Genomic DNA, 25,241 nt, shown 5'->3' with positions numbered 1-25,241 from the left:
TCAACACTGCAAGAAATCTGGTTTTGGCATAACATAATTCTTATCGTGCAACTCATAAGTTCACTTAGCGATAGCATACCTACTTTTTGACAATGATGCCAATGATAGGTATTTTGGGAAATCATGTCTAGTAAATACTGTTTGACAATGACTTTTAGCCTTTTATGTTTAAAATTGAATTTGTCATACCATTTTAAGATGCGTTGTTTAATCCAACAAAATTGCCCAAAAAAATGGCTGCAATCAATTAACCCATTTGCTTGGATAACCGATACGTCATTTTGACGTCATTAAAAATCAAAAGCCCAGCGCCCAGCCAACAATTAACAACCTTGATGAGTCGATGAGCAGTTCGTTGGGCAGCCATCTCGGAAATCGGGTATGTCCATCGGAGTTTAACAACACTCGTTTTTTCCATGCGCAGTCATTGGAAAAATTATGATGTACATGGATAGGTTAAATAAAGCATCTACAATGAGTTATTCTTTGTTTGTATGTGTAAGACATAATTTACTCCATCCTTCCATCCCCATTTTGATAAGTTTTTTTTACAATGCCCATATTTTTTTTCAGTTAAATGTATTACTCTTTCTCAAGCCTCAAAATTAATTTTTGTGTTTCCAGTTGCCATTGAACTGATTGTGCAGCATATCAGAGATTTCTTGAATCGGCAGCGAACAGAACATGTAACTGAGTTTTCAACTTTCGGTACACACAGATCTCCAAACAAGCAATTTTCTCGTCCACACTAATGTTTATTTCAACAGGTTTGTAGGTTTAACTTCTAGGTACCTAACTTAAATGTAAAAGGCTGATACTGTATGTAAAGGCTCATTAAGGTTTTTCTATCGCGAGTTCAGCCAACGCATAAAATAAATAAGACTGTGTATGAATTTTCAGTAAAGAGATTTTAGACAAGTTGTATTGAAAAACCAGATTTTGAGCTTTAGATGGGAAACTCTTTAGTCCTGAAGAATAAAGTGAGAGTGCTTTGATCGTTCTTTTTATTTGCCAAAAAGGCTTAGTTGCATTATACTTAATCCGGTAATTTTTATGCCCTAAATATGGTAGGTAAAATTCTGAATACTTACAGTGTTTCCTCGAAACTGCATTTTTTTTTATGCAATCTCAGACTCGCCATAGTTTTGGTTTAGTTTAGCATCTTGTGATATCTTAGGACTTATGGTATTCGAAGAAGACTCCTTGATACTCTGTAATCAAGAACTTACCTTTGAGTTCCCGTTGACTGAGGTCCTTCCTCCCCTGTGGCCCGATTAACTAATCTGTGTTGACAAGACAAGACAAAGCCTCATCTTAACCATGCCCAGAGATGGAAAGTGAAGTTCCAAAAGACTCGTATACATTTCGCAAAGTATGAACTCAGTTAATTTTTTGGGGAATAATTAATTAAACCTTTGGAAATCCGGGCAGCGTTTCAGATGGTTTTCCTGTTGTTGCGGCAGAACATGCAGGTACCCTAATGAGGTAGTACACACGAAGGGGGGCACTAAGGAGAGCTTAGAAAGGGATTTAGCCCCAGCCTAATTTCCAAACCTGACGAAAATGTTCGCAACACGTGAATATCTTTTTGGATTGAAAAATGTAAACCTGCTATAACAGAGTCCATTAAACGTTAGGATGCTCCAGGGACGTCCATAAGTTCAAAGAGCATCCAACGGTACTCAAAATGGGAATTCTCCATGCTGAATACTCTTTTCGGAACGCTATCTGGGTTAACTTCTATTTGGTGGAAGCCGTTTGCAAGGTCAAGGGTCGTAAAGTAAGTACATTTCCCAAGTTTGCCGAACAGCTTGGATATGTTAGGTATCTGGTATTTGTCAGGGTTAGTCTTTCCGTTAATTTTCCTATAGTCAATTACCATCCGTCATTTCGTCGCCCTCACGACGAAGGGGCGTATCAAGATTTTGACTACTTTTCAGGAGAGCAAAAATAAGATTTTGAAGAACGTAATTCCTTCGCCGCTAGGTCCCTAATTAACGTATCCGATTTTTCTTTTCGCTCTCAGCACCGGAAAAAGATCAGGATTTTAAATATCAAATTGAATTTTTAAAATTATGCCTACCAGCCCTGATATCATTGAAATATTAGAAAAGGGTCCTGATACGCCCGTTGGCGAAACAATGAATTGGGCACCTCCGCTGCTCCGCCGCGTCCTCTCGGCGGGCGTATCACCTTGTTGCGCAATATCTTTTCTCATTTCATTCCTTACTTGTTTGTTCTTTCACTTAATTTCTTTTCTTTGAGTTTGATTTTTCTTCCGAATTTTTTCTGGGTGGGCAGTTTTGAATATTTACTATGGTTTCAGGTAACAAAATCCTTTTTGAGATTTCTAAAAGGTTATGAAAATGAGAAAATTAAGAGAGCGTATATTAAATCAGAATTTTCAATAGCAGTGTCTTGTTAATAAGACTTTAAAGGCATCTATGCTGAAGTATAAACATAAGAGAATATATTTTATGTCTTACTTGATAGTTTTACATACTTCAATTTAGGGCTGTTTACGTTAAATCAATGCCTTGATAATAACATTTAAGAAGAAAAAGAGGTTTAAATTCAAATAGATGTGTCGATATTTCAATCTCAGGGCACACTATGAAATTTCACTTTAAAAGATAAAGTAAAATCACTTTTTTCATTCGCCAAAGATGAAATAATGTTATCTGTTAAGATTGACTGCATTAGGATGCTTAATTACATTTCTGACACGACAAGTCAAATTTGGTTAACTGCACTTACTTTTGATCAATAAAAGCTCGCAACTTGAGGTGTTTAAAAATAATGTTTTCATTGCCACTCCAAATGAATTTTTGCCATCCTCGATCGCTGAAAATTAATAATCTTACCAAAAGCTTTGATACGTTGAATATTGAAATCTCATTATCTGAACAAAACGGCGGAAAGATTTTTTCTTTTATTCCATTTAAAATACTTCATTTTGCTTACTCTTGATGGTCAGATGGAAAAGCTGTGTGTGGACAGTTAGAACAATAAAGTTAAATATGAACGATGAATGTTCAATTAAATGATGAAGCAAGAGTATGCCTGAAAAATCAAAGAATCAACCATCGATACTATAATTTACACTTATTATAATTACAGGTGAAAGACAAATGAAAACGAACATGATTACATTTGATACGTGGTCAAAAGAGAACAATTAGAGCTAACGAAGTGTTTATTGGCATGTAAATTGAAACTGAAAAAATCTTGACCTAGTTGAGAATCTTTTGACTTTTGCCGTCTTTACACCCCCGGACAATTTAGATCTTTTCCCAGAAAATCCTGTCAAACCAAAATTAAGAGGCGAAAACCCATCGAAATCAATGAATCCCGACTGACAATACGAATCGTGTTTACCGAAACACCCGACAAATTAGGTTTCCTGATGAATAACAAAAAAGGGCTCTTTAGGCTGTTGCTTTAAAACACGCCGAAAAATATAAAAAAAATACCGCCAGATTGATCTAAAATCCATAGCAGGATCAACAAAATACACCCACATAGCACAGAATATTGATATACCTAATACTACAATAGTACTGACACGTCAGTAGTGTCAGCCCGCCCGGCAAGGGAGCAATGTGTACGTTGCCGCAACGTTGCAAGGCAACATTTTTGATGATTTTGCTTTGTAAAGGTAAAGCAGCAACGTTTAAGCAATGTTTCAGCAATGTTGCCTGACATTATATTTTAGACAATATTTTCAAAACGTTTTTAGAAATGTTTCTGGAACATTATTAAAAAACGTTTCAATAAATATTTCTTAGTTAATTGTGACAACGTTGTTAAACATTATTAGTCAGGGAGAAACACGATTTGACCCGGAACAAATTGCTGAACAAACTTTTCCTATGTAAACGTCATCAGTAGGTCCTCCTGAACAACATACCAAAAGTTTACCACGGTCCGACCCCGGAACACCCCCCAAAATGCCTAAATTTCAAAATGGCGGCCATAATAAGGCCTCTGGGATTTCGGTTTTTTAAAATGCGCTTATAGTGTCATGTGAGGTATCAATCCCTGTGTAATTTTGGTCGTAGAACTCAGATATGAGGTCAAGCAGATGCTGTGCTGCAAATCGGAGGGGACACTTTTCCACTGTTTCAGGTGTTCTCCTTTCTGTTGTTTCTCAACAGATGATTTTCTCCAATCAATATAAGGGAATGCGCCCTCATACAATGTCGCAAAAATATGTATATGTATACTCAAAAATAAACAAAAATTAATTGATAGATAATTCAAAAAATAAAAAAATTAACAATAAAAATATACAAATGAAGATAAAATTAAAAAAAATAAAAAAATAATTTAAAAATAAAAAAAAATAAAAAAATAAATATAAATAATTAGAAAATAATTTAATACAAAATAGAAATACCAAATAATTATAATAATAAAAAATAATTATAATATAATTAAATAAATAATTAAAATAATAATAATTTTATTTATATAAAATGAATATATTTATTCAATTCTTTTTTAATTTTTTTTTCATACTCCTTTTTTTTAAAAACTTGATCTTCCTAATATTATGTTCAGTATCCTTCGTTGTAGAATTATGCACAGAAATGCAAGAATATCATTGCTTTCTATCATTGAACCAGATCTAGGGATGTTTATTAATGCTAAATAACCAAACTCTATCACGCGAGCGTCCGTAGCTGAGTGGCAGCGACACACGGGCGATCACTGAAGTTCAGCAACGTCGGGCGTAGTTAGTACTTCGATGGGAGCCCGCTTGGGAACCCGGGCGGTGCGCGGCTACTATCGGACTTAGAGTGAATTTCGGGTGCCTAAGAAACGCTTCTCTTGCGGTCCACATTGAATTCTAGGAGTAAAAATGCAGTGTACTCCTAAAATAAATTACCGAAATTTTTTCACCGTATTTTTGCAACATTCCCATTATGTTGCTAAAACGTATTTTTGCAACATTCCCATTATGTTGCTAAAACACATTGCAGACACATTGCTAATTACGTTCATGCAAGCTGACAAAATTACACGTTGTGGCAACGTTACCACAACGTTGCCCGAATACGTAAATGGTGAAATTGCAACGTTTTGGCAACGTTGCCACAACGTAATTTTGCCGGGCGGGAGTATTTATAAAATGCTGATGTATCCTGATTTAATATTATATCAAGACTATGCCAGTATTTATTAGTTACTGATTTGGAGCTGTCAAAATATTGTTACAGTATTGGCCGAAAAGGTTGATTTCATATGGAAATCAGGGTTATGACAAGGTCATCAGAACACTGCAGGACACCGACAATATGTATGCGTTACTACCTTAACAATGACACGTCTGTACACTCAGCGCACTCTGTCAAGTAGATATGAAAGTTCAGACGATGACCGTCATTTTCATAGTACTACACATGTATTACATTTGAAACATGAATTACACAAGTATACAAGTATTGAATATTATAAACCACTTACTTGATGTCCTGCGACGTTTAGTAGCGTAAAATACCCGGACGCCCTCAGGTGGATTTGAACCCGAACCGCGGAATTCCTAGCCCAGTATTCTGTCATTGAGCCACAAGGAGCTGATGGTGTTCCGGGTTAAAATCACGCCTGTTAAGGCTGTTAAAGCATGCATAGCATCAGTGCGCGGCTCGACTTTCATCATAACTTTGATTAACACCGTGTTTTCTTAGGCTTCTTTTTCTTAAATTCCTATATTTTTTTTCATTTTTTCGTGTTAATTTCTTTTCGTGTTATTTTTTTTTTACCTCGTCAGCATTGACTCAATACTGTTGTTTGATATATTGAAGGTATCAGTGTTATATTCATGCTGACGCGGTATACCTTTTAACCGACAATCTTAATATCATACTGCATTAGTGTTGATGATATCATGTCAACATCCAACAATATGTATCAGTATTGACATAAGATTCTGTGCTATGTGGGCAGGAACAATAACTGAGAAACACACCCGATGAATTAGTGACGGGCATATTGTGTTTCGCAAACGGAAAGGGTCCGATTTTCGAGGACGTTTCATTGAAGAGAAGTCAGGTAGTGGACACCGCGAAGCGGCGTATCATCGAAACCCTCGCGTTTGCTTTATGATGCGCCCGTTTGCCGAATTCAGAAAAGGTCTTTCTTATGATACGCCTTTTTGTTTTTCCTTATTAACTCAGTTAATATTGAGAGTTGAGCTCTCAAAGAAGGCTCGATGGAAAAAGGAGCTTTAGGTGCAGGAGAATCCATTCATAACTCAAAATGACCAATTTTGATGATACACCCCTTCGTCGTGAGGGCGACGATTTGTTTCTCATCAGTTTTTTTCGGAACTACCTAAACGGGAGAAGACCATGAAGAGAGGCTAGGTCCAATTGGACCGCGTTAAACGGAAAGGAACCAAGCCACATCAGCTATTGCCAAATTTAACTGGGCAGTTTAATTTTTCACATGAAAACGGTTGTGCAGATTTTCACGCAATTTTCAGGGAATTTTCTCCCTAGTGCGAAGCGAATTCCTTGAAATTTTCAAAAGATTCCGTACAAACGTTTCCTCGTAAAAAATTAAATTGCCTAGTTAAATTTAGCAATAGCGGAGGTGGCGATATGATATGACTTAGTGTAAACTGGGCTCTTATCTTCAATACGAATGGTGTGTTTACCTCGTGGACAATACTCAATTTTTGACATGCAAAGAGAAATGTATCGGAAAAGAGGATGTTCCATCTGCCATTGAAACTGGGCCCAGAATGGAATTTCCTTATCTTCGTAGGTATTGAAGGGCATGGACTGAGACACCCAAAAATGGTTGAATTTTTTTTCAAATTCCCCCTGAGCGGGGAGAGACGGGGGTTCATACGAAAAACAGTTTTGTGCCTATAAATTTTGAACAGTTCAAGATATCGATTTGAATTTTTTTAAATGAAAGGTCATTAAATGAGCTTTCTCTTAGTATGTAATGTTTAACAGTTTGGTCAATTTTTGACCAATTCTTGGCGTGTCAAAAATGTTCCATGAGTTCAAAAATCAGATTTCCGTAGTTTACGTAGTTCCGTAATTAGGGGAATTTGAAAAAAAATTCAAGCATTTTTGGGTGTCTCAGACCATGCCCTTCAGTGAGATGAGGAGATTCCATTCTGGACCCCGTTTCAATGGCAGATGGAACAACCTCTGTGCTTGCTAGATTTTCAAGAGAAGATTTTTCTTCCCAGTTCAGCTCAGACGACCTTTTCGCAACATGGAAAAATTAAATGAGGGTTCAGGGTCAAGGTAATCAAAGTTTTGATTTATTCTCTTTTTTCATTCTTTTCCAGACATGTGCCTCCTTATCGGCACTAATGTTAAATAAATCGGCATTATTCTGAAAGAAATGGACATCATTAGGACAACCGCTCTTCAGGAGCACCATTGCCAAATCGTTCTATCCAATCAGGACGGTTTGGTTCTCATTTTAATTGAATTTTTGTTTCTGAATGTGATTTTGCAATATGGCCTGGTTACACGATCAAATTTCCGTCAAATTCCGATCAAAATGATGACCAAGATGGCGGTCGAGAGTTATCTAGATTGATGAGTAAAATTAATTAAAACAGCCTGTTGATTGAAATAAGCACGGTTGTGTGGAAATCAGATGAAGGATGAGCCCCGCAGCTCCATCATCTACGATCAAATTTTTGCAGGCCCCAGAAATTTGATGGTAGATGGTGTGCACCAGTCACCATTTGATCGGAAATTGATGGATATTTGAGCATGTAACCAACACATTATGGTATGATAAGATGGGTCCAGTCATGGATAAATATATACTACGTATATGCGTAGTATATATTTATCCATGGTCCAGTTTTGTAGTTGAAGAATTTGATGGAGGCATTGGGCGATCTTAAGGTTAGGTCACTGTGCCGTATGTCAGTTTTTAAGAGTTTGAGAGCATCAGAAGCAATGAGGACATGGAAGTAATTGTGAAGTTTCCAGTGTTAAAAGCGGACAGGGAGGGTTGATCCAGGGGATGTGGGGGTTGTTTCTCCATGTTTTATTCCAAAATATGAGGTTACCTCGAATTTCCAATCTCATGCTAAGAAGATGAGCCATAGTGCGATAATACCATAAGAAATAATGCTGTTGACTGACAGAACCTGCGTAGTTTAATGACAGAAACTGAAATGACAAATACCAAACATAACAGACTGAAGAGATTTTGACGCAAGATGGATGATAAGGTAGGAAATAGAGTACCTGTATAGCGAGAGTATGGACAGATCGCTTCATGGAGGGCTTAGGGCCCAAAAGTGCAGCCACCCTTCTAACCAACTTCTAACGCACTAAATTTCACTGCCAGTCTGTAGATTCAAATTCTAACGAAGATGGCTAAGAAAGTACATAAATGAGCGTTCTTCCACAAAAATGAGTAAATTTATGCAAAAACTAAGTCAAATACGTGCTTGATAAACGATGGTTCGTAACAGTTGTATTAATAAATCGCTCTGGATAATTGAAATTCATAGGTTGGCTGCATTTCTGGGCCCTAGCTTTATTCGCGGAGGCGTCGGTGAAGGCCCGATGGATTTTCGGAGTTTCACATCTGTCTATACTCTCGCTATACAGGCACTCTAGTAGGAAATGTACGAAATAAGGACAGCCCCAAAACCACCTAAGCCTCCACTGTAATACATATTGAAAAGATGCCCAAAACTGCAGTTCTATGGTAACGATGATGCAACAGGGGTCACTCAAGAACTATGGGTTAAAGCAGTTTTTCCTTTGACAGAAGTAATAATGACGGGTTCCTTATTTCTTTTTGCTGTGAACAACTGCGTGGCGATTGCAGGGTTAATTAAGGAGTTGGTCGATCCTGAGTCAATTTTTTTAAGGTCGGGAAACTTGCATACGGGAGTCGCGGTGAGGTCAATTCTAAAAGGGATTCAGGATTGGGGAGGCTTGGTGGACGAAAAACCTGATTTTCAACAGTATGAGTTTCTCCGTCTGTGCATCCCTCGGCATACTCAGCTACACAATCAGAAAAATGCTGAAAGTCCTCATTTTCATGACTCACCTTATTTTCCATTGGGGGCTCACAATTTTCAGTAATTTCTAAATTAAATTTTTGAGTGGCACTGTGGGATAAATGGGAATTTATAGTGATCCCAGACATTGGAATTGGAGTATTAGTGGGGATATTATTTCTATTAGAACGACGTTTAGTTGCCAAATCACGATAATTTTGGTGCGCTCGTTTCTGTTGAGATACGGTCAAATAACTACTGCTCTCATTAAACTGAGAACGAAAAACTGGATTTAAGTTTGCATTTGGCTTTAAGGGTTTGGAATAATTTGATTTTTGCTTATTGGATTTTTGCATGATGGTTTTATGATTATTAGAAGCAAGAACAGACACTGTCGTGCAATTTTTGCATGATGCTTCTTCTTGATATTCGTTCATGAGAATGTTGTAAAGAGAAAAGGGTGAGGGTTTTCTAGCTTTTGCGCACTGCTTCAAAAGGTTTTTCATACTGTCGAGGGCCTGTATGGTAGCCAAATTAGACCAGGTCCCTTTTAAAAGAGGGGCATCTCTGGCTCTCTCATGAGTATCCAAATGAGCAGAATGCAGATGCTGTTCCAATCGTTAAAAAAAAAATCAGAGGCTGCTTCATTTATTTGAAAAATTTGATACATTTCCCTCGTTAATGTTCCCAGATCTCGCTTATCTCTTTAAGTATCTAGAAGTGCTCCTTTAATAGTTTCCCAGAGGAGGGAAGATCGTGATTTGCTAGCTGAATTTTTGGGTCTCCTATGATTTTTGGGTCCCCCATTATTTTTACTTTGATATGACTTGAAATCAACCAGTTTTGGGTAAAGGTGTCAGAGGAGGTATCATACAAATTAGAGACAATGCCATTACAAACGATTAAAAAGTCTTTAAAAACCTTCGGTGCTTCGCCAAACTGGGGAATGGCGTCCAAATACGTTTTTTTCAATGTTTGGAATAGTCATGGTAGTAGTATGAAAACAGTAATTTGAGCACAAAAGTTTTTAGCCAAATTGTGCAGACAAATACAAATTAAATTACAGTGTTGCATGGTGATTATTGAACAATATGGCAACGCTGTAAAAAAGAAGTATTGCATTTAGCCCCTTCAATATGCGGGTTATGCAACGGTGTAATATAGCCTCTTCAATCTGCGGGTTATGCAATGGTGTATGTTACCCCTTCAAGATGGCGGTTATGCAACAGCGTTGCGGGACGGTGCACATAAATAAATGATTTATTTATGGGTGAAATTTTGCAACATCGAATTTTACCGTGTTGCCAGATGGTGCAAAAAATTCGGATTTTCGGACTTGGAAAAATTTTCGGCTTCGAAAGACCGTCTCCTTCAGTATGGGTCTGGTATCGGAGACTGGAGAGTAGGGTCTGATTCGGGAAATTAAATAATTTTCGGAAAATTACCATCCTCCGATCCGCCCCGGACCGATGCGATTCTTTTACACTATCGAAGATCGGAAAATTGTACGGACCGAATTTTGATACGACTTTTTGTTTTCGAGATTTCCGACTTGTAAAATTTTGGCGGCTTGCACGATGGACCATATCTTACAGTATGGGCCTGGTATCGGAGACTGAAGAGTAGGGTCTGATTCGGGAATTTCCATTTTTAGTATTGTGCGCTTGGAGACGCGTATCGGAACCTTGTGTTTTGGAATGAAGCAACTGGGATTGGATATTGCAATGTTCAGTTTAATGAATCAAAAAAAAAAAAAAAAAATTCTTTGGTGGAAATTTACTGTTACAGTTTAAAAAAACGTCCGCGTTGCAATCTATTTATACGAAATTCTTACTATCGATCCAACTATTGTGACTCGCGTCCAGACCCAACCATTTGACAAAGGCCTGGTTTTTCTTGCGACGCAGAATTTTCTCCACAAGGAACGTATCCTTATAGGTGGTGGGTTGGAGTTCTTCGCGGTAGAATTTTCCTTTGATGATCCAATCGTGCGCGTCTTTCAGATCGTACGTGATCGGAACGGTCGGATTGACGCGATTGGAGATTTGATACGCAATTGCCCGATTCCGTCCCGCTGTCCGACTCCATGTCCCGATTCCGTCCCTAAAAAAAGAGCACCCAATTTTTCGTCGCCCGATTCCGTCCCTTACCGATTCCGTCCCAAATATTTAAATTTGGATGAATGGCAACGTGGCTCGGGAAATGCCCGATTCCGTCCCGTGCCTCAATAACTCTATAAAGTATGGTATGAAATAAAATAAAAACTCACCAGCTGAGAAGAGGCTTTCTACATTAATATTTAGTATTCTTCTAATTTTGCGTCAATTTTTTGCTCCATGGAGTCGTGGAGACGTCAACTTAATTAAAACTAGTTTCAGCTTATATAAACATATTTGGAGTATTCCGATATGAAACGCACTTAACAAATTTTAGTCTGGAGATCGCTCCCGAGTCAAACTCCTTTATCCTATTATCCAGAAATCTGACTTTATTTATTGTTGTTCGCGAAACACTTGCATCGGAATGTGCTGCAGAATTTATGTTAATTTGTGAGTCTCTTGAAAAGAGCCATGCACAAAAAGGGCCAAAAACGGCCCATTTTTGGGCCTTCGAAATTGGGGTCGAAGTGAGGTTTTTTTTCATCCTTAGGGTGACCCTTTACACATACTAAAATTTCAGATTGAGTATATGCACCGTTTTCGAGTTATGGGGGGGCAAAGTCCCCGATTTTCACCCATTTTTGCAGGTGTTTTAATGTCGAACTCCGGCTGTTACGAGGTACCAGATTTAGATGTTGAAGCGCGGTTTGCGGTGATTTGTTCACCTATTCCTGTAGTATTTTTCCACATCTTTCACAAAGCCCCAAATGGTTTTTCGGGGGGCGGGGAGGGGGGCTTTATTCATACTATCATGACCGTTAGCGCATCTTACTGACTTTACTTTGTTCTCTTCTCTCCACGCCGCAGTCACGATGGTATTTTCTGTTGGGGATTTTCCTTCTTCTTCACATTTTACCAATTTTCATGTCCTCCCCCTCTTTTCCCTTTTTACCCCCTCCCCCTCAATCCAAACACTTCCTCTCAAGCGCTTCTTCCTGTAAGGCAGATATGACGGGGTCATATGTGGGGGATTATTTTTCTTTCTTTACGATTGATAAACTTTGACCCAACTTACTTCTCCCTTACATACAGGGCCCTCCTTACCCCTGTATTATCCCTGCCCCCTGCCCGCTCCACTTTACTTGAAGTATTTTGCTCCCTCCGCAGCAGATAAATGACGATGTTTCCTGTGAAGAATTGTTTCTTATTCATATTTTTCTCGTTTCTCTTTCCACTTCTATGTTTGATTTATTCTTTCCTAGGTACATTCTCTTCCACTTTCTCGTCGCGTGACCATATGACTCCCACAAAAAAGTAGTAAAAAAAAAGAAAAGTGAAAAGTAAAGAGAACGAGGCAAAAGAGGGACAAACAAGAGGGTAAGGGGAAGAGGAAGAAGAGGGGGAATAATTAATAGAGAAGAGGAGGAGGGTGGCTCCCATGTATTCAGAATTTCAGTACCTAAACATAAGTAAAACATTCTTTTCTTCAGAAACATCGTCATTTCTGCTGCGGAGGGAGCAAAATACTTCAAGTAAAGTGGAGCGGGCAGGGGGCAGGGATAATACAGGGGTAAAGAGGGCCCTGTATGTACGGGAGAAGTAAGTTGGGTCAAAGTTTATCAATCGTAAAGAAAGAAAAATAATCCCCCACATATGACCCCGTCATATCTGCCTTACAGGAAGAAGCGCTTGAGAGGAAGTGTTTGGATTGAGGGGGAGGGGGTAAAAAGGGAAAAGAGGGGGAGGACATGAAAATTGGTAAAATGTGAAGAAGAAGGAAAATCCCCAACAGAAAATACCATCGTGACTGCGGCGTGGAGAGAAGAGAACAAAGTAAAGTCAGTAAGATGCGCTAACGGTCATGATAGTATGAATAAAGCCCCCCTCCCCGCCCCCCGAAAAACCATTTGGGGCTTTGTGAAAGATGTGGAAAAATACTACAGGAATAGGTGAACAAATCACCGCAAACCGCGCTTCAACATCTAAATCTGGTACCTCGTAACAGCCGGAGTTCGACATTAAAACACCTGCAAAAATGGGTGAAAATCGGGGACTTTGCCCCCCCATAACTCGAAAACGGTGCATATACTCAATCTGAAATTTTAGTATGTGTAAAGGGTCACCCTAAGGATGAATAAAAACCTCACTTCGACCCCAATTTCGAGGGCCCAAAAATGGGCCACTTTGTGCATGGCTCTTTCTTTAATGCTTCTACAAATAAAAAAATGTTCGGATGAGGGCGATAAAACGAACTGTTAAAACGGGAGTGAAAGTTTTCTTATGCATTTGTATTTTTGTTAGGGGCCGCACTTTTTTACGCCCGCGGCGATCATAACAAAATAAGACGAATACATTGATGCCAAGTCATTTAAAAAGCGGGACGGAATCGGGCGGTAAATATTTTGGTACCTTTTTTCTAGGGACGGAATCGGGCTATACATTCTTGGGACGGAATCGGATGGTGTGCTTTTGGGACGGAATCGGGATATCACCATTTGATATTGCAATGTTCAGCTTGATGAATCAAAAATTTTTATTTTTTTTTTGGTGCATATTTACTGTTAGAGTTTAAAAAACGTTCGCGTTTGGGAAACGTCCGCGTTACAAGAACTTCCGCGTTTAGAAAACGTCCGCATTCAGAAAACGTTCGCGTTCCAGAAACATATGTGTTTAGAAAACGTCCGCGTTCAGAAAACGTACGCGTTTAAGAAACGTACGCGTTCTAAAAACGCTAGGGTTGTCAACCTCAAACATCGATCCCTTCTTCTTCTCCGAACTTTAAATCGACACTTATGTCATCGACTTTCCGATTTTATTCTTACGGGACATCCTGGTGAAACGGAACTTGCAGTCGGATGATAGGCACTTGGAGTACAGGTACGGAGCGGAACAAATGAGCGCCAGTAAATTCAAGACAAATAGAAGAAGGTCCGTCAAGGTAGAGGGTGCGCATTTGATTTCCGGATAGACCGGGCACATTGTGATATTCGCCTCGGATGAGTTTTCCACCACCGTGAAATTCACTCCAACAACAGCAATGATGATGGTGATGAGAATTATTTTATCGATTATGATTTCTTCCTTGAGATACTGAGAAGAGAATGCATACTATTTATACGGAATCCTTACTATCGATCCAACTGTTGTGACCAAAGACATAAAGACGGAGTTCTCGTATCTAAAAGCACGGGGAAAAAGATGTCCGTGAACTTAGCCCCCCCACCTCCCCAAAAATTAAAAATTGCATCGTCAGGAACTTGCTCACCTTTTGCTCAGGTGGAAACACAACTTTTTAGCAATTGCTCACCTTCCCTTTCCCCCAAATTTCAATTCGAAATTCCCTATGGACCCCCAAAAATGCCAGCCCCCCGACCTCCTCCGATCGACTTCAAACCATTGTCAAACAATTGCTCTTGAATTGCTCAGAATTGCTCACCAAAATCTTAGAATTGCTCACCCTCCCTTCCCCCTCAAAATCCATGTTGAAATTCACCATATGGACCCCCAAAAATGCCAGCCCCCCGACCTCCTCCGATCGACTTCAAACCATTGTCAAACAATTGCTCTTGAATTGCTCAGAATAGCTCACCCACCCTTCCCCCCCCCAAAAAAAAATGAGGGTGCCACCTGGTGCCCCAAAATATGCCAGCCCCCCGACATCGTCCGATCGACTTCCAACCGGTGTCAAACAATTGCTCTTGAATTGCTCAGAATTGCTCACCCTCCCTTCCCCCTCAAAATCCATTTTGAAATTCACCATATGGACCCCCCAAAAATGCCGGCCCCCCGACCTTGTCCGATCGACTTCAAACCATTGTCAAACAATTGCTCGTGAATTGCTCAGAATTGCTCACCAAAAATTAGGAATTGCTCACCCACCCTCCCCTTCAAAATGAGGGTGCCACCTGGTGCCCCAAAATATGCCAGCCCCCCGACCTCGTCCGATCGACTTCAAACCGGTGTCAAACAATTGCTCTTGAATTGCTCAGAATTGCTCGCCATAAAATAGGAATTGTTCACCCACCCATCCCCCCCAAAATGAGGGTGCCACCTGGTGCCCCAAAATATGCCAGCCCCCCGACATCGTCCGATCGACTTCAAACCGGTGTCAAACAATTGCTCTTGAATTGCTCAGAATTGCTCACCAAAAATTAGGAATTGCTCACCCACCCTTCCCCCCCAAAATGAGGGTGCCACCTGGTGCCCCAAAATATGCCAGCCCCCCGACCTCGTCCGATCGACTTCAAACCGGTGTCAAACAATTGCTCTTGAATTGCTCAGAATTGCTCGCCATAAAATAGGAATTGTTCACCCACCCTTCCCCCCCCAAAATGAGGGTGCCACCTGGTGCCCCAAAATATGCCAGCCCCCCGACATCGTCCGATCGACTTCAACCGGTGTCAAACAATTGCTCTTGAATTGCTCAGAATTGCTCACCAAAAATTTAGAATTGCTCACCCTCCCTTCCCCCTCAAAATCCATTTTGAAATTCACCATATGGACCCCCCAAAAATGCCAGCCCCCCGACATCGTCCGATCGACTTCAAACCGGTGTCAAACAATTCCTTTTGAATTGCTCAATATTGCTCTTTGCTTTTTTACTGGATGTTGCGGCGAGGGGAAGATCGGCCCGTCGGAAACTTCAGCCTCAGGAAAATGGTAATCTTGGTGATTCCATCGGTAAAGTTTGAAATGCACTCCACGTTTTTCGAGTTCCTTCGGAAATATTCGTCTTCCAATGCTTTCTGCTTAAAAAATGTAACTACACTGAAAAAAAAAGTAGCTTGGATCAAACTTGATAATTCTTAAATTTGCCGCCAAGAATTTTCTTTATCTTGCTTTAAGCTGACTTTTTCTTGATTCAAGAAAAAAAAAATGCTTGGGTTAAGCAAAAATGTAGCTTATATTAACCAGCAAAATTCTTGATTTAAGAAGAAATACTTCTTGGCGTCAAATAAAGATTCTTTTTTTTTCCAGTGTATGGTAGGTACAGGTGAACATTTTACAAGAGGTGTCGTTTTTTTTATTGAAGCCATTGATCACTGAAGCCCTTTTAACGAAAACTGCGAAAAAAATGCTTAAAAGGCAACACATCAGTTCCGGACTGCTCGCAGGAGACACTCTATTGTGCAGCGAAGGGACTCCCGCAACTCGCTTTGTGTCGGGGTTGAAACAATTGGTACCCTTCATCCCTCCTTAAAGAGCTCTTGTACCCGATCCGAAAATGTTTTGCGGTTGAAATTTTTATCTTTTACCGTGAAAATTGAGTTCCAGCGCGAGTTTAAGGTGATTCGATGGACGCCTTATTTTGTGTCAAAAGGGCATGCGATGTATCGCATCAATTGGTTCCATTTTTTCAGCTACTCGTCATTTTTCTCCAATTTTGAGATCGCAATTCTGTTGCCAGGAGACTAAAGCACTCACTTCCCAATTTTAACAAATATTTTCAACGTAATAAAGGCGTGGTTTTTTTAGAGAGAAAACATCGCATTCGATACTGATATCGAAACTGCACTCGAATGCGATATTTTCTCTCAAAAAACCACGCCTTTATTACGTTGATTTTCCTTGTTAAAATTGGTAAGTGAGTGCTTAAGTCTCCTGACAACTGAATTGCGATCTCAAAATTGGAGAAAAATGACGAGTACCTGAAAAAATTGAACCAATTGATACGATATATCGCATGCCGCTCTGACACAAAATATGGCATCCATCGAATCACCTTAAGTTAAAGACGCACTAAAAGTTCGTCCAATTATCTCAATTTTACTGCTGCAAGCTGATGTGCGGCCTTTGCTTATGATCGCGATTTGCCAATGTAAGGAGGGTGGTTTTTGGTTGTTGATAAAGGATGAACTATGAGGGCTACATGACACATATTTATTTATACTATTTCAACTATTGCTTCACATACACATATATATGAACAGGTCTAAGGTTGGAGAGTGGGCTATGAGATGGGGAGGGGGGGGGGGGTTCGGGTCTGAGCCGAGTTTGGTGTACGCGTCCGGGGCGTGATTGTAGTGCGGGTCTGAGCCGCGGAGGTTCGGGCCTCAGCCCTGGTGCTTACGGGACGGGCCGATGACTGGGACTGGTTGGTCTTCTACAAATCTTGATCAAATACTGGTGCCCGGCCTATGCTCCGGCCACTATTTATAGTCGATCGCCGACACCCCACCAGGCTGGTTTGCAGCTTTGCGATAGGGAACCGAGCGATCGAACTGCAACTAGCGGCCGAAGTCGGAATTGCGTCGAGCGGGCGCGTCAGCACGCCACGCGCACTGCTGAGTGCGAGTGCCGCGCCGCCACACCTTACGCACCTAACAAAATTGCGAAGCAATTTCAAAAGGCCGAACAACCAGGCAAGATGGTGGGTGAAAAAACGGGCGCTAACTATGGAAGCTGCCACGTGAACATTTGAAAGGGGTGCTAACAATGGGGGGGGGGGCTTCTTATAGCATAATTCTAGCTAACTCATGGGCGCTGAAGAGCGGCCGGCATGAGTAAGAGGCGCTAAGAAAGGTGACTGCCTCATAAGAGAAAAGTACGGTATATCTTAAACTAGTTGGGCGCTTGGTAGCTGCCTCAGAAGAAAATTACATTCTATCTTAAATTAGAAGGGCGCTTGGTGGTAGGTGCCACATAAGGAAAAAGTACGGTATATCCTAAACTAGTTGGGCGCTTAATGGTAGCTGCCTCAGAAGAAAAAAGTTATGTTACATGTTAAACTAAGGAGGCGCTCTAGTGGCTGCCTCATGCGTATTTAAAGGAATAATTTATGTATAAAATAATTGAAAAAAGGCGCACTGAGAAAGTTGAGGAGCGGTTTTCTTGGCTGCTCGGGGGCTGGGGTCCAGTCGCATTCAAGTGAGGTCAGGAGGGCGTCTAGTTTACGGTTGATATCGATCTCGATAGAGAGAATGAGGCGATGTTCGGCTAGGATGAGTCTAGGGCCTCTTGAGAAAATGCGATAATTTGACGGTCTTGAAAGCAGAAGTGTGCCACGCGCTTGTGGCCGTAGGGAGATGTATATGATGGCAGCAGGCAGGTCCAGAGTGTCCGCGGGAGCAGATGAGTTCTGGGGCTCTCAGTTGTCGATAGAGCGAAGAGTCTTGAAATTCCTGTCTGGGATGCTTCGTGATGGGATTCAGATTCTGGTTCGGTATATTGCTTTGAGGCGGGAAGCCTCATCATTTTCATTGACCAGAGTGTATGCTGTGGCAATGAATATGTGTCAGGAGAGTCTTCGGTTTGGCGGGAAAAATAGGCAGAAGGGGGGGGGGGGTGTATTCTTGGGCGTCGGGATATGAGGGAAGGATGAGTGGACTGGAGACTGCTGCGCTGCAGTGAGTGCTTGTGCCGCTGTGGCCGTAAATCTTGGCGAAGAGGCTGGTGATTTTTTGGGGCGTAGTTGCTAAGTTTCGTAGTGCTAGGTCTTAAGTCTAAGCCGTATATTATGTGTCCTTAAGTATTCTGAAATTATGTACATTTTGTAACACAGCGTGAGGGCTATATTCAACACTTATTGGGTTGGTTCAAGTTCAGTTTGCTCGTCCTCAGATTCTGACGGCGCATCTGTGTCGTAGAGGCTTGAATGCAGGATTTCGTCCAGCTCCTTGTGCTCGCTGATTGTTGTGGAAAAACGAGGCAAGTAGAGCTTTCCTCGTGGTTGGGCTCGTGTTGCAGTTGACGGAATTTCAGGAAGGTGTTGCCGTAGTTCATGGGTGATGTTGTCCTTCTTCGTCCTTGTTTCCGGGTTATCCATGTTCTTTTTTAGTAAATGCTCAGCATAGTTGTCTGCTTTTATTTTGAAGTTTTTGTCCTTCACCTTTGTTGTGATGTAGCTGACTTCTTGTGCCATGTCGTCGTTTGTAAGGTTGAGAAAAAGAGGGGGGGAAAAAAATAGAAAAAAAAGGGGGGCGCTACGTTACCGCTAAGCGGGAGCTGCCCCGATGCAAAAGCAAAAGAAAAAATGTAGCTCAATACGCTGTGACAATAGCGGAGCTGTTTAGTTATCAGTGCTCTTAACGGCTGTGACAATAGCCAGGGGTAACGCCGTGACAATGGTGCGAGCTACTGAGAGCGGATGTGCGCTATGACAAAAGCGCTACGCTCTAAGGAAAAAAAATAATAAAAAAAATTATGTTTCTTAGCTCAGTACGCCGTGACAATGGCGGAGCTGCTGAGGTATCGGTCGCTCTTAACGGCCGTGACAATGGCCAGGGGTAACGCCGTGACAATGGCGCGAGCAGACCGAGAGCGGATATGCGCTATGACAGGAGCGCGACGCTCTAAGAAAAAAAAGGGGGGGGCAAAAGTAGAAAAAAAAATTAGCTCTGATACGCCGTGACAATGGCGGAGCTGCTGAAGTATCGGTCGCTCTTAACGGCCGTGACAATGGCCAGGGGTAACGCCGTGACAATGGCGCGAGCAGACCGAGAGCGGATATGCGCTATGACAGGAGCGCTACGCTCTAGTTAAAAAAAAAAGAAGCAATCAACCTTAAGAAAGAACTTTCAATTTTGGCACTGGTGCTGGATCCTTCAAGATGACTTGGTGCTGGGGGGTAGAGCCTGGTAGAGATGTTGTTGTGTGGTCCGGGATCGTTGCGCCTCCACCAATGTAAGGAGGGTGGTTTTTGGTTGTTGAGAAGGAGGATAATGTAAGGAGGGTGGTATTTGGTTGTTGATAAAGGATGAACTATGAGGGCTACATGACACATATTTATTTATACTATTTCAACTATTGCTTCACATACACATATATATGAACAGGTCTAAGGTTGGAGAGTGGGCTATGAGATGGGGAGGGGGGGGGGGTTCGGGTCTGAGCCGAGTTTGGTGTACGCGTCCGGGGCGTGATTGTAGTGCGGGTCTGAGCCGCGGAGGTTCGGGCCTCAGCCCTGGTGCTTACGGGACGGGCCGATGACTGGGACTGGTTGGTCTTCTACAAATCTTGATCAAATACTGGTGCCCGGCCTATGCTCCGGCCACTATTTATAGTCGATCGCCGACACCCCACCAGGCTGGTTTGCAGCTTTGCGATAGGGAACCGAGCGATCGAACTGTAACTAGCGGCCGAAGTCGGAATTGCGTCGAGCGGGCGCGTCAGCACGCCACGCGCACTGCTGAGTGCGAGTGCTGCGCCGCCACACCAAGAAATGCCGTGGATCAACTTAAATTTAAGATAATAGGACGGATTTTTAGGGCGTTTTCATCAAAATTTTGAGCTGAGTATCGGCAAAACTTTATAATTTATGTTATGTATGCATCGTCAACCGTTAAATATCTAAAAATTTCCTGGTTCCGTGGAGGGGCCGATTTCGGCCCAAATCGCAGGCCCTCCGACTCGCCGATGAACGGTATGTAATAGTTTGTTTTCCTGATTTTTTGTTTATAGGATATGTCTCATTATGTCTCTCAATCTGTTGAGTGTGGGAGACAGGAATACCGACACTCAAAAGGATAGAAGGTTTTTTAAAACGCTAAAAGATCGAAAGGCCTCGGCGAAACAGTAAAGGACTGCTGCCGTAAATTTACATTATCCACGCTCCTCACGCGGATACAAATTACTCGTCAAGAGACCGCTCTATTGTGGAAAATATTAGGCTCGTATTTTTTTTTAAATGAAGCGTCCAAACCTAACGAAAAATGTGAGAGAAAATATTTAATTCTGTAATTAAAATGTGGAAGATTGTACAAGGCGCATTCGAGTGAGGTAAATCTCAACTAGATTTCATGAATTTTTAAATAATATGGAATTTACACATTTATGAACATTTCTCAAAAAATAGTCCTGTCAAATTTTTGATATGTTTCGACCCAGACACGTGGGAAAATTGTAATTGTTTTTGAGATAGAAGCCAAGTATCTATATATTTGACTTTCTGAATAAGTTAACACTCTGATTTCGAATTGGAGCTCGTTGAACTCAACAGCGCTACTTAAAAAGGCCCCTGATAAATGATCTGGATCAATATCGTAGCTGTTTAAAGATCCCAGGCAAAAAGCGCCGGATCTCCCATCCGGATTTTTCTTCCGTTGCCGCAGCACGTGACCCTTGCCATCAGTTTCAACGGGCAGTAGACGAAGCGCATAGAGATGTGGCGACGCTGCGCTTCGAAGGGTTTCGGCTACCTGCGACTTTAAAAGATCCCGCGCAAAGAGCGCCGGATCTCCCGTCCGGAATTATCTTGCGTTGCCGCAGCGCCTGACCCTTGCCGGCCGTTTCAATGGGCAGTAGACGAAGCGGAGAGAGATGTGGCCACGCTGCACTTCGAGGGGTTCCGGCTACCTGCAAGCCTGCGACTGCGGAGCGAAATATTTGAATTCTAGGGGCGCGCTAGTCCGTTAATTTGAAATTCTTCAGTTTTTAGCTCTTTCCTGAAAAATACTGAGACTCATCATTCGAGATATTTCATATATCTCTGGAGTTCTTTACAGTATAATTCAAATATTAGGGGATAATTCAATTTGCATTTAACTCCGCCCTCCGGAGCTTACATTACTCCGATACACCCCGAATGATTTGAGTCAGGGCCGGATACATCATACATATAGCACACTAGGCGTGCGCCAAGAAGTCCTTCCCACCAAACGGCACACGTCAAAAAAATCCTCCGCTACCCCTCTCATCCCATAATCCACCAAAAAATTACTCAAACTGCGATTATCTCGGTTATTAATTCGAATTTTACTAATGGGTCATCTTAACCATCCTCGCCTGAGAGTAAAAATCATCGCACTCCCTCTGACCAGATGGGTATCCGCAAATTGGACTACGTCAATTGACAAGAAACTTTTGATTTTGAGACAAAGAAGGATTTTGAGGGGGAAGGGAGGGTGAGCAATTCCTAATTTTTGGTGAGCAATTCAAGAGCAATTGTTTGACACCGATTTGAAGTCGATCGGACGAGGTCGGGGGGCTGGCATATTTTGGGGCACCAGGTGGCACCCTCATTTGGGGGGGGGGGAGGGTGGGTGAGCAATTTCTAATTTTTGGTGAGCAATTCTGAGCAATTGAAGAGCAATTGTTTGTCACCGGTTTGTAGTCGATCGGACAAGGTCGGGGGGCTGGCATTTTTGGGGGGTCCATATGGTGAATTTCAAAATGGATTCTGAGGGAGAAGGAAGGATGAGCAATTCTAAATTTTTGGTGAGCAATTCTGAGCAATCAAGAGCAATTGTTTGACACCGGATTGAAGTCGATCGGACAAGGTCGGGGGGCTGGCATTTTTGGGGGGTCCATATGGTGAATTTCAAAATGGATTTTGAGGGGGAAGGGAGGGTGAGCAATTCCTAATTTTTGGTGAGCAATTCAAGAGCAATTGTTTGACACCGGTTTGAAGTCGATCGGACGAGGTCGGGGGGCTGGCATATTTTGGGGCACCAGGTGGCACCCTCATTTTAGGGGGGGGGGAAGGGTGGGTGAGCAATTTCTAATTTTTGGTGAGCAATTCTGAGCAATTGAAGAGCAATTGTTTGTCACCGGTTTGTAGTCGATCGGACAAGGTCGGGGGGCTGGCATTTTTGGGGGGTCCATATGGTGAATTTCAAAATGGATTCTGAGGGGGAGGGGAGAATGAGCAATTCTAAATTTTTGGTGAGCAATTCTAAGCAATCAAGAGCAATTGTTTGACACCGGTTTGAAGTCGATCGGACAAGGTCGGGGGGCTGGCATTTTTGGGGGGTCCATATGGTGAATTTCAACATGGATTTTGAGGGGGAAGGGAGGGTGAGCAATTCCTAATTTTTGGTGAGCAATTCTGAGCAATTCAAGAGCAATTGTTTGACATCGGTTTGAAGTCGATCGGACGAGGTCGGGGGGCTGGCATTTTTGGGGGTCCATAGGGAATTTCGAATTGAAATTTGGGGGGAAGGGAAGAAGAGCAATTGCTAAAAAGTCGTTTTTCCACCTGAGCAAAAGGTGAGTAAATTCCTGACGAAGTATTTTTTAATTTCTGGGGAGGTAGGGGGGCTAAGTTCACGGACATGGGAAAAAGTGAAGCTCGGTTTGTCCGCTGGGTGCTTGTGTGAGTGTGTAAATGAGCGCGGGAATCCATGGCGGCAAACGGCAATTTGATTTGAACTTGTCCTCTTTATTTTTCCACATTCCTTCTTCGAAACGTATTTTAAATGCCTAAAACGAATATATTAAGAAAGTTGGGACTGCGTCCTACTATGAACTTTATAAACAAGGTGAAAAGCACGAACACTGCGCGGAACAAATTAAGAAGGAGGAGGGTATCCACGATGAAACGCACATTAAAAAGGAGCAGAACTCCCTCATCCAATGTGATCTTTGTAATATCTTTTATACGGAGGGAGAGAATCATGAGCAATCACCCGAACACATTGAGAAGATGTCCACCGTAAAAGATGCCTCATCACCTGCCGGTGACGACGACGACGATGAGAAGCGAGAATATTCTGACACATGCAAAAAATCATACGATAAAAGAGAAAAACATGAAGAATCTGCAAGTCACATAAGAAACTTGTTTGAGACAAAAGTACCGTTTGTTCAAGTCGAGACTGCTTGTCAAAGCAGGTTGAAAACATTTTTCATCACAAACCTCCAACCGGAGATTCTCATCATCGATGACTACCAACTATCAGCTAAAGACCTCGTGATTGGAAAAATTAAAGAAGAACTCACCGGCGAGGCATTGAAGGTTAATATACTAGTTTACGCTGAATACGAGAAAGCTGACGATAAGGACAAGGAAGGAATGCAGTTGAAAAAGTTCAAGCTATTAAGCTTATAAGTTCAAGCCAAAAACGAAGCTATTTTCGCGTCAACGGATCTGGACGAGTCTTATGAAAAGTTCAGGGCCAAGATCAATAATGAGTCATTCGATTTTCACATGAACGGATCCGGGTGGGTGTTGTAGAAGATACAGGGTATGGAGCTACGTGTCAACCGCTATTACGCTTTACATCGAAGTGGAACGTACGTCAAGCTTCCGTTTCGCACCAAAAATGTTGTTAATGTAAATAACGGTGAATCAAACGATTGTTTCCGGTACGCAACGTTGGGAAAGTTTCTCCCACTCGAAGAGAGAAATAAACAACGCGTGGAAAAATATTTAGATCTGTTCAATCGTTACGATTTCTCGGACGTTCGATTCCCCACGAGCATAGATGACATTGTCAAATTCGAGAAAAGGAACAATGTATCGGTTTCGGTATTTGGGCTCCGTGAGAGTTCGGTGTCCAACAAGAAAAAGTATACAGTTTACCCAATTAAAGTTGCCGACCCGGAAAGAGAGGACCACACCGACCTTCTGTGTCTCTCAACCAAAGACATAAAGACGGAGGGTTAAAAGCAAAAAATGAAGCTTCTTTTCAACCACCTCTACTATTGGCTAGAGGATTGGCGGCGAAATCGGGACAAGTTTGAATTCAAATGCAGGGCGGGAACTGAATAAAATAATTGCGGAAACAAAGTATTCTAGGTTGATTTTTGCCCAAATTCACTTACCCACTCATATTTCTTTAACTTTAGGTTAGCTTTGGTCCGTCGTCGACCGATTAATTTCATTTGGGAGTAACGGTCATCTAGAACTGTAACGACCTGTTTGAACCTGCAGAACCACCATGAGCAGAGGAAAAACTAAATTTATCTGAGATTACTGCCTATTACCAAGCAAGATTAGGTGTAATACAATAGGACGCAGTCCCAACTTTCTTAATATATTCGTTTTAGGCATTTAAAATACGTTTCGAAGAAGAAATATGGAAAAATTAAGAGGACAAGTTCAAATCAAATTTCCGTTTGCCGCCATGGATTCCCGCGCTCATTTACACACTCACACAAGCACCCAGCGCCAAACCAGGCTTCACTTTTTCCCCGTGCTTTTAGATACGAGCACTCCGTCTTTATGTCTTTGCTCTCAACCCAAACCCCTTTAAGTTACCATTATTGCTGGATCAGTATCTTTGAACAAGTTGTACGAAAACAGTTGACAAAATATCATCATCGTATCTACATCTGCAAGAAATGCTTTACGCACAAGTGAATCAGCTATTACAGAAAGGGCACAATCGACATTTTTTTCGAAATTGCGTTTTTTGCGGTTTTCGTATTAGTGTATGTAGACACACCCTGTAGTGCAGACGGGGCACTATATTCGCATTTTT

The 25,241-nt window shown here is 41.6% G+C and overlaps 1 protein-coding gene across 5 annotated transcripts in view; it reads left to right on the top strand.

The window, feature by feature from the left end:
• Uck (Uridine-cytidine kinase) overlaps window positions 1-25,241 on the top strand; it is a 184,675-nt gene that overhangs the window by 111,748 nt on the left and 47,686 nt on the right. For 4 of the 5 annotated variants that reach the window (XR_011899294.1, XR_011899293.1, XM_072297161.1 and 1 more), the window contains exon 7: window positions 625-767. Coding sequence is in view for 3 of the 5 variants with exons in the window: in XM_072297161.1 (XP_072153262.1) it covers window positions 625-752 (128 nt within the window). In the remaining 2 variants the exon portion in view is untranslated. Of the gene's footprint in view, window positions 1-624; window positions 1,019-25,241 lie in introns of those variants that run through there. The other variant, XM_072297160.1, reaches the window with a different exon arrangement.

This window comes from Bemisia tabaci, chromosome 2, assembly GCF_918797505.1.
Source record: "Bemisia tabaci chromosome 2, PGI_BMITA_v3".
Taxonomy (NCBI): Eukaryota; Metazoa; Arthropoda; class Insecta; order Hemiptera; family Aleyrodidae; genus Bemisia; species Bemisia tabaci.
Note: the sequence above shows the minus strand (reverse complement) of the source record. Positions and strands in the feature narration are given on the sequence as shown.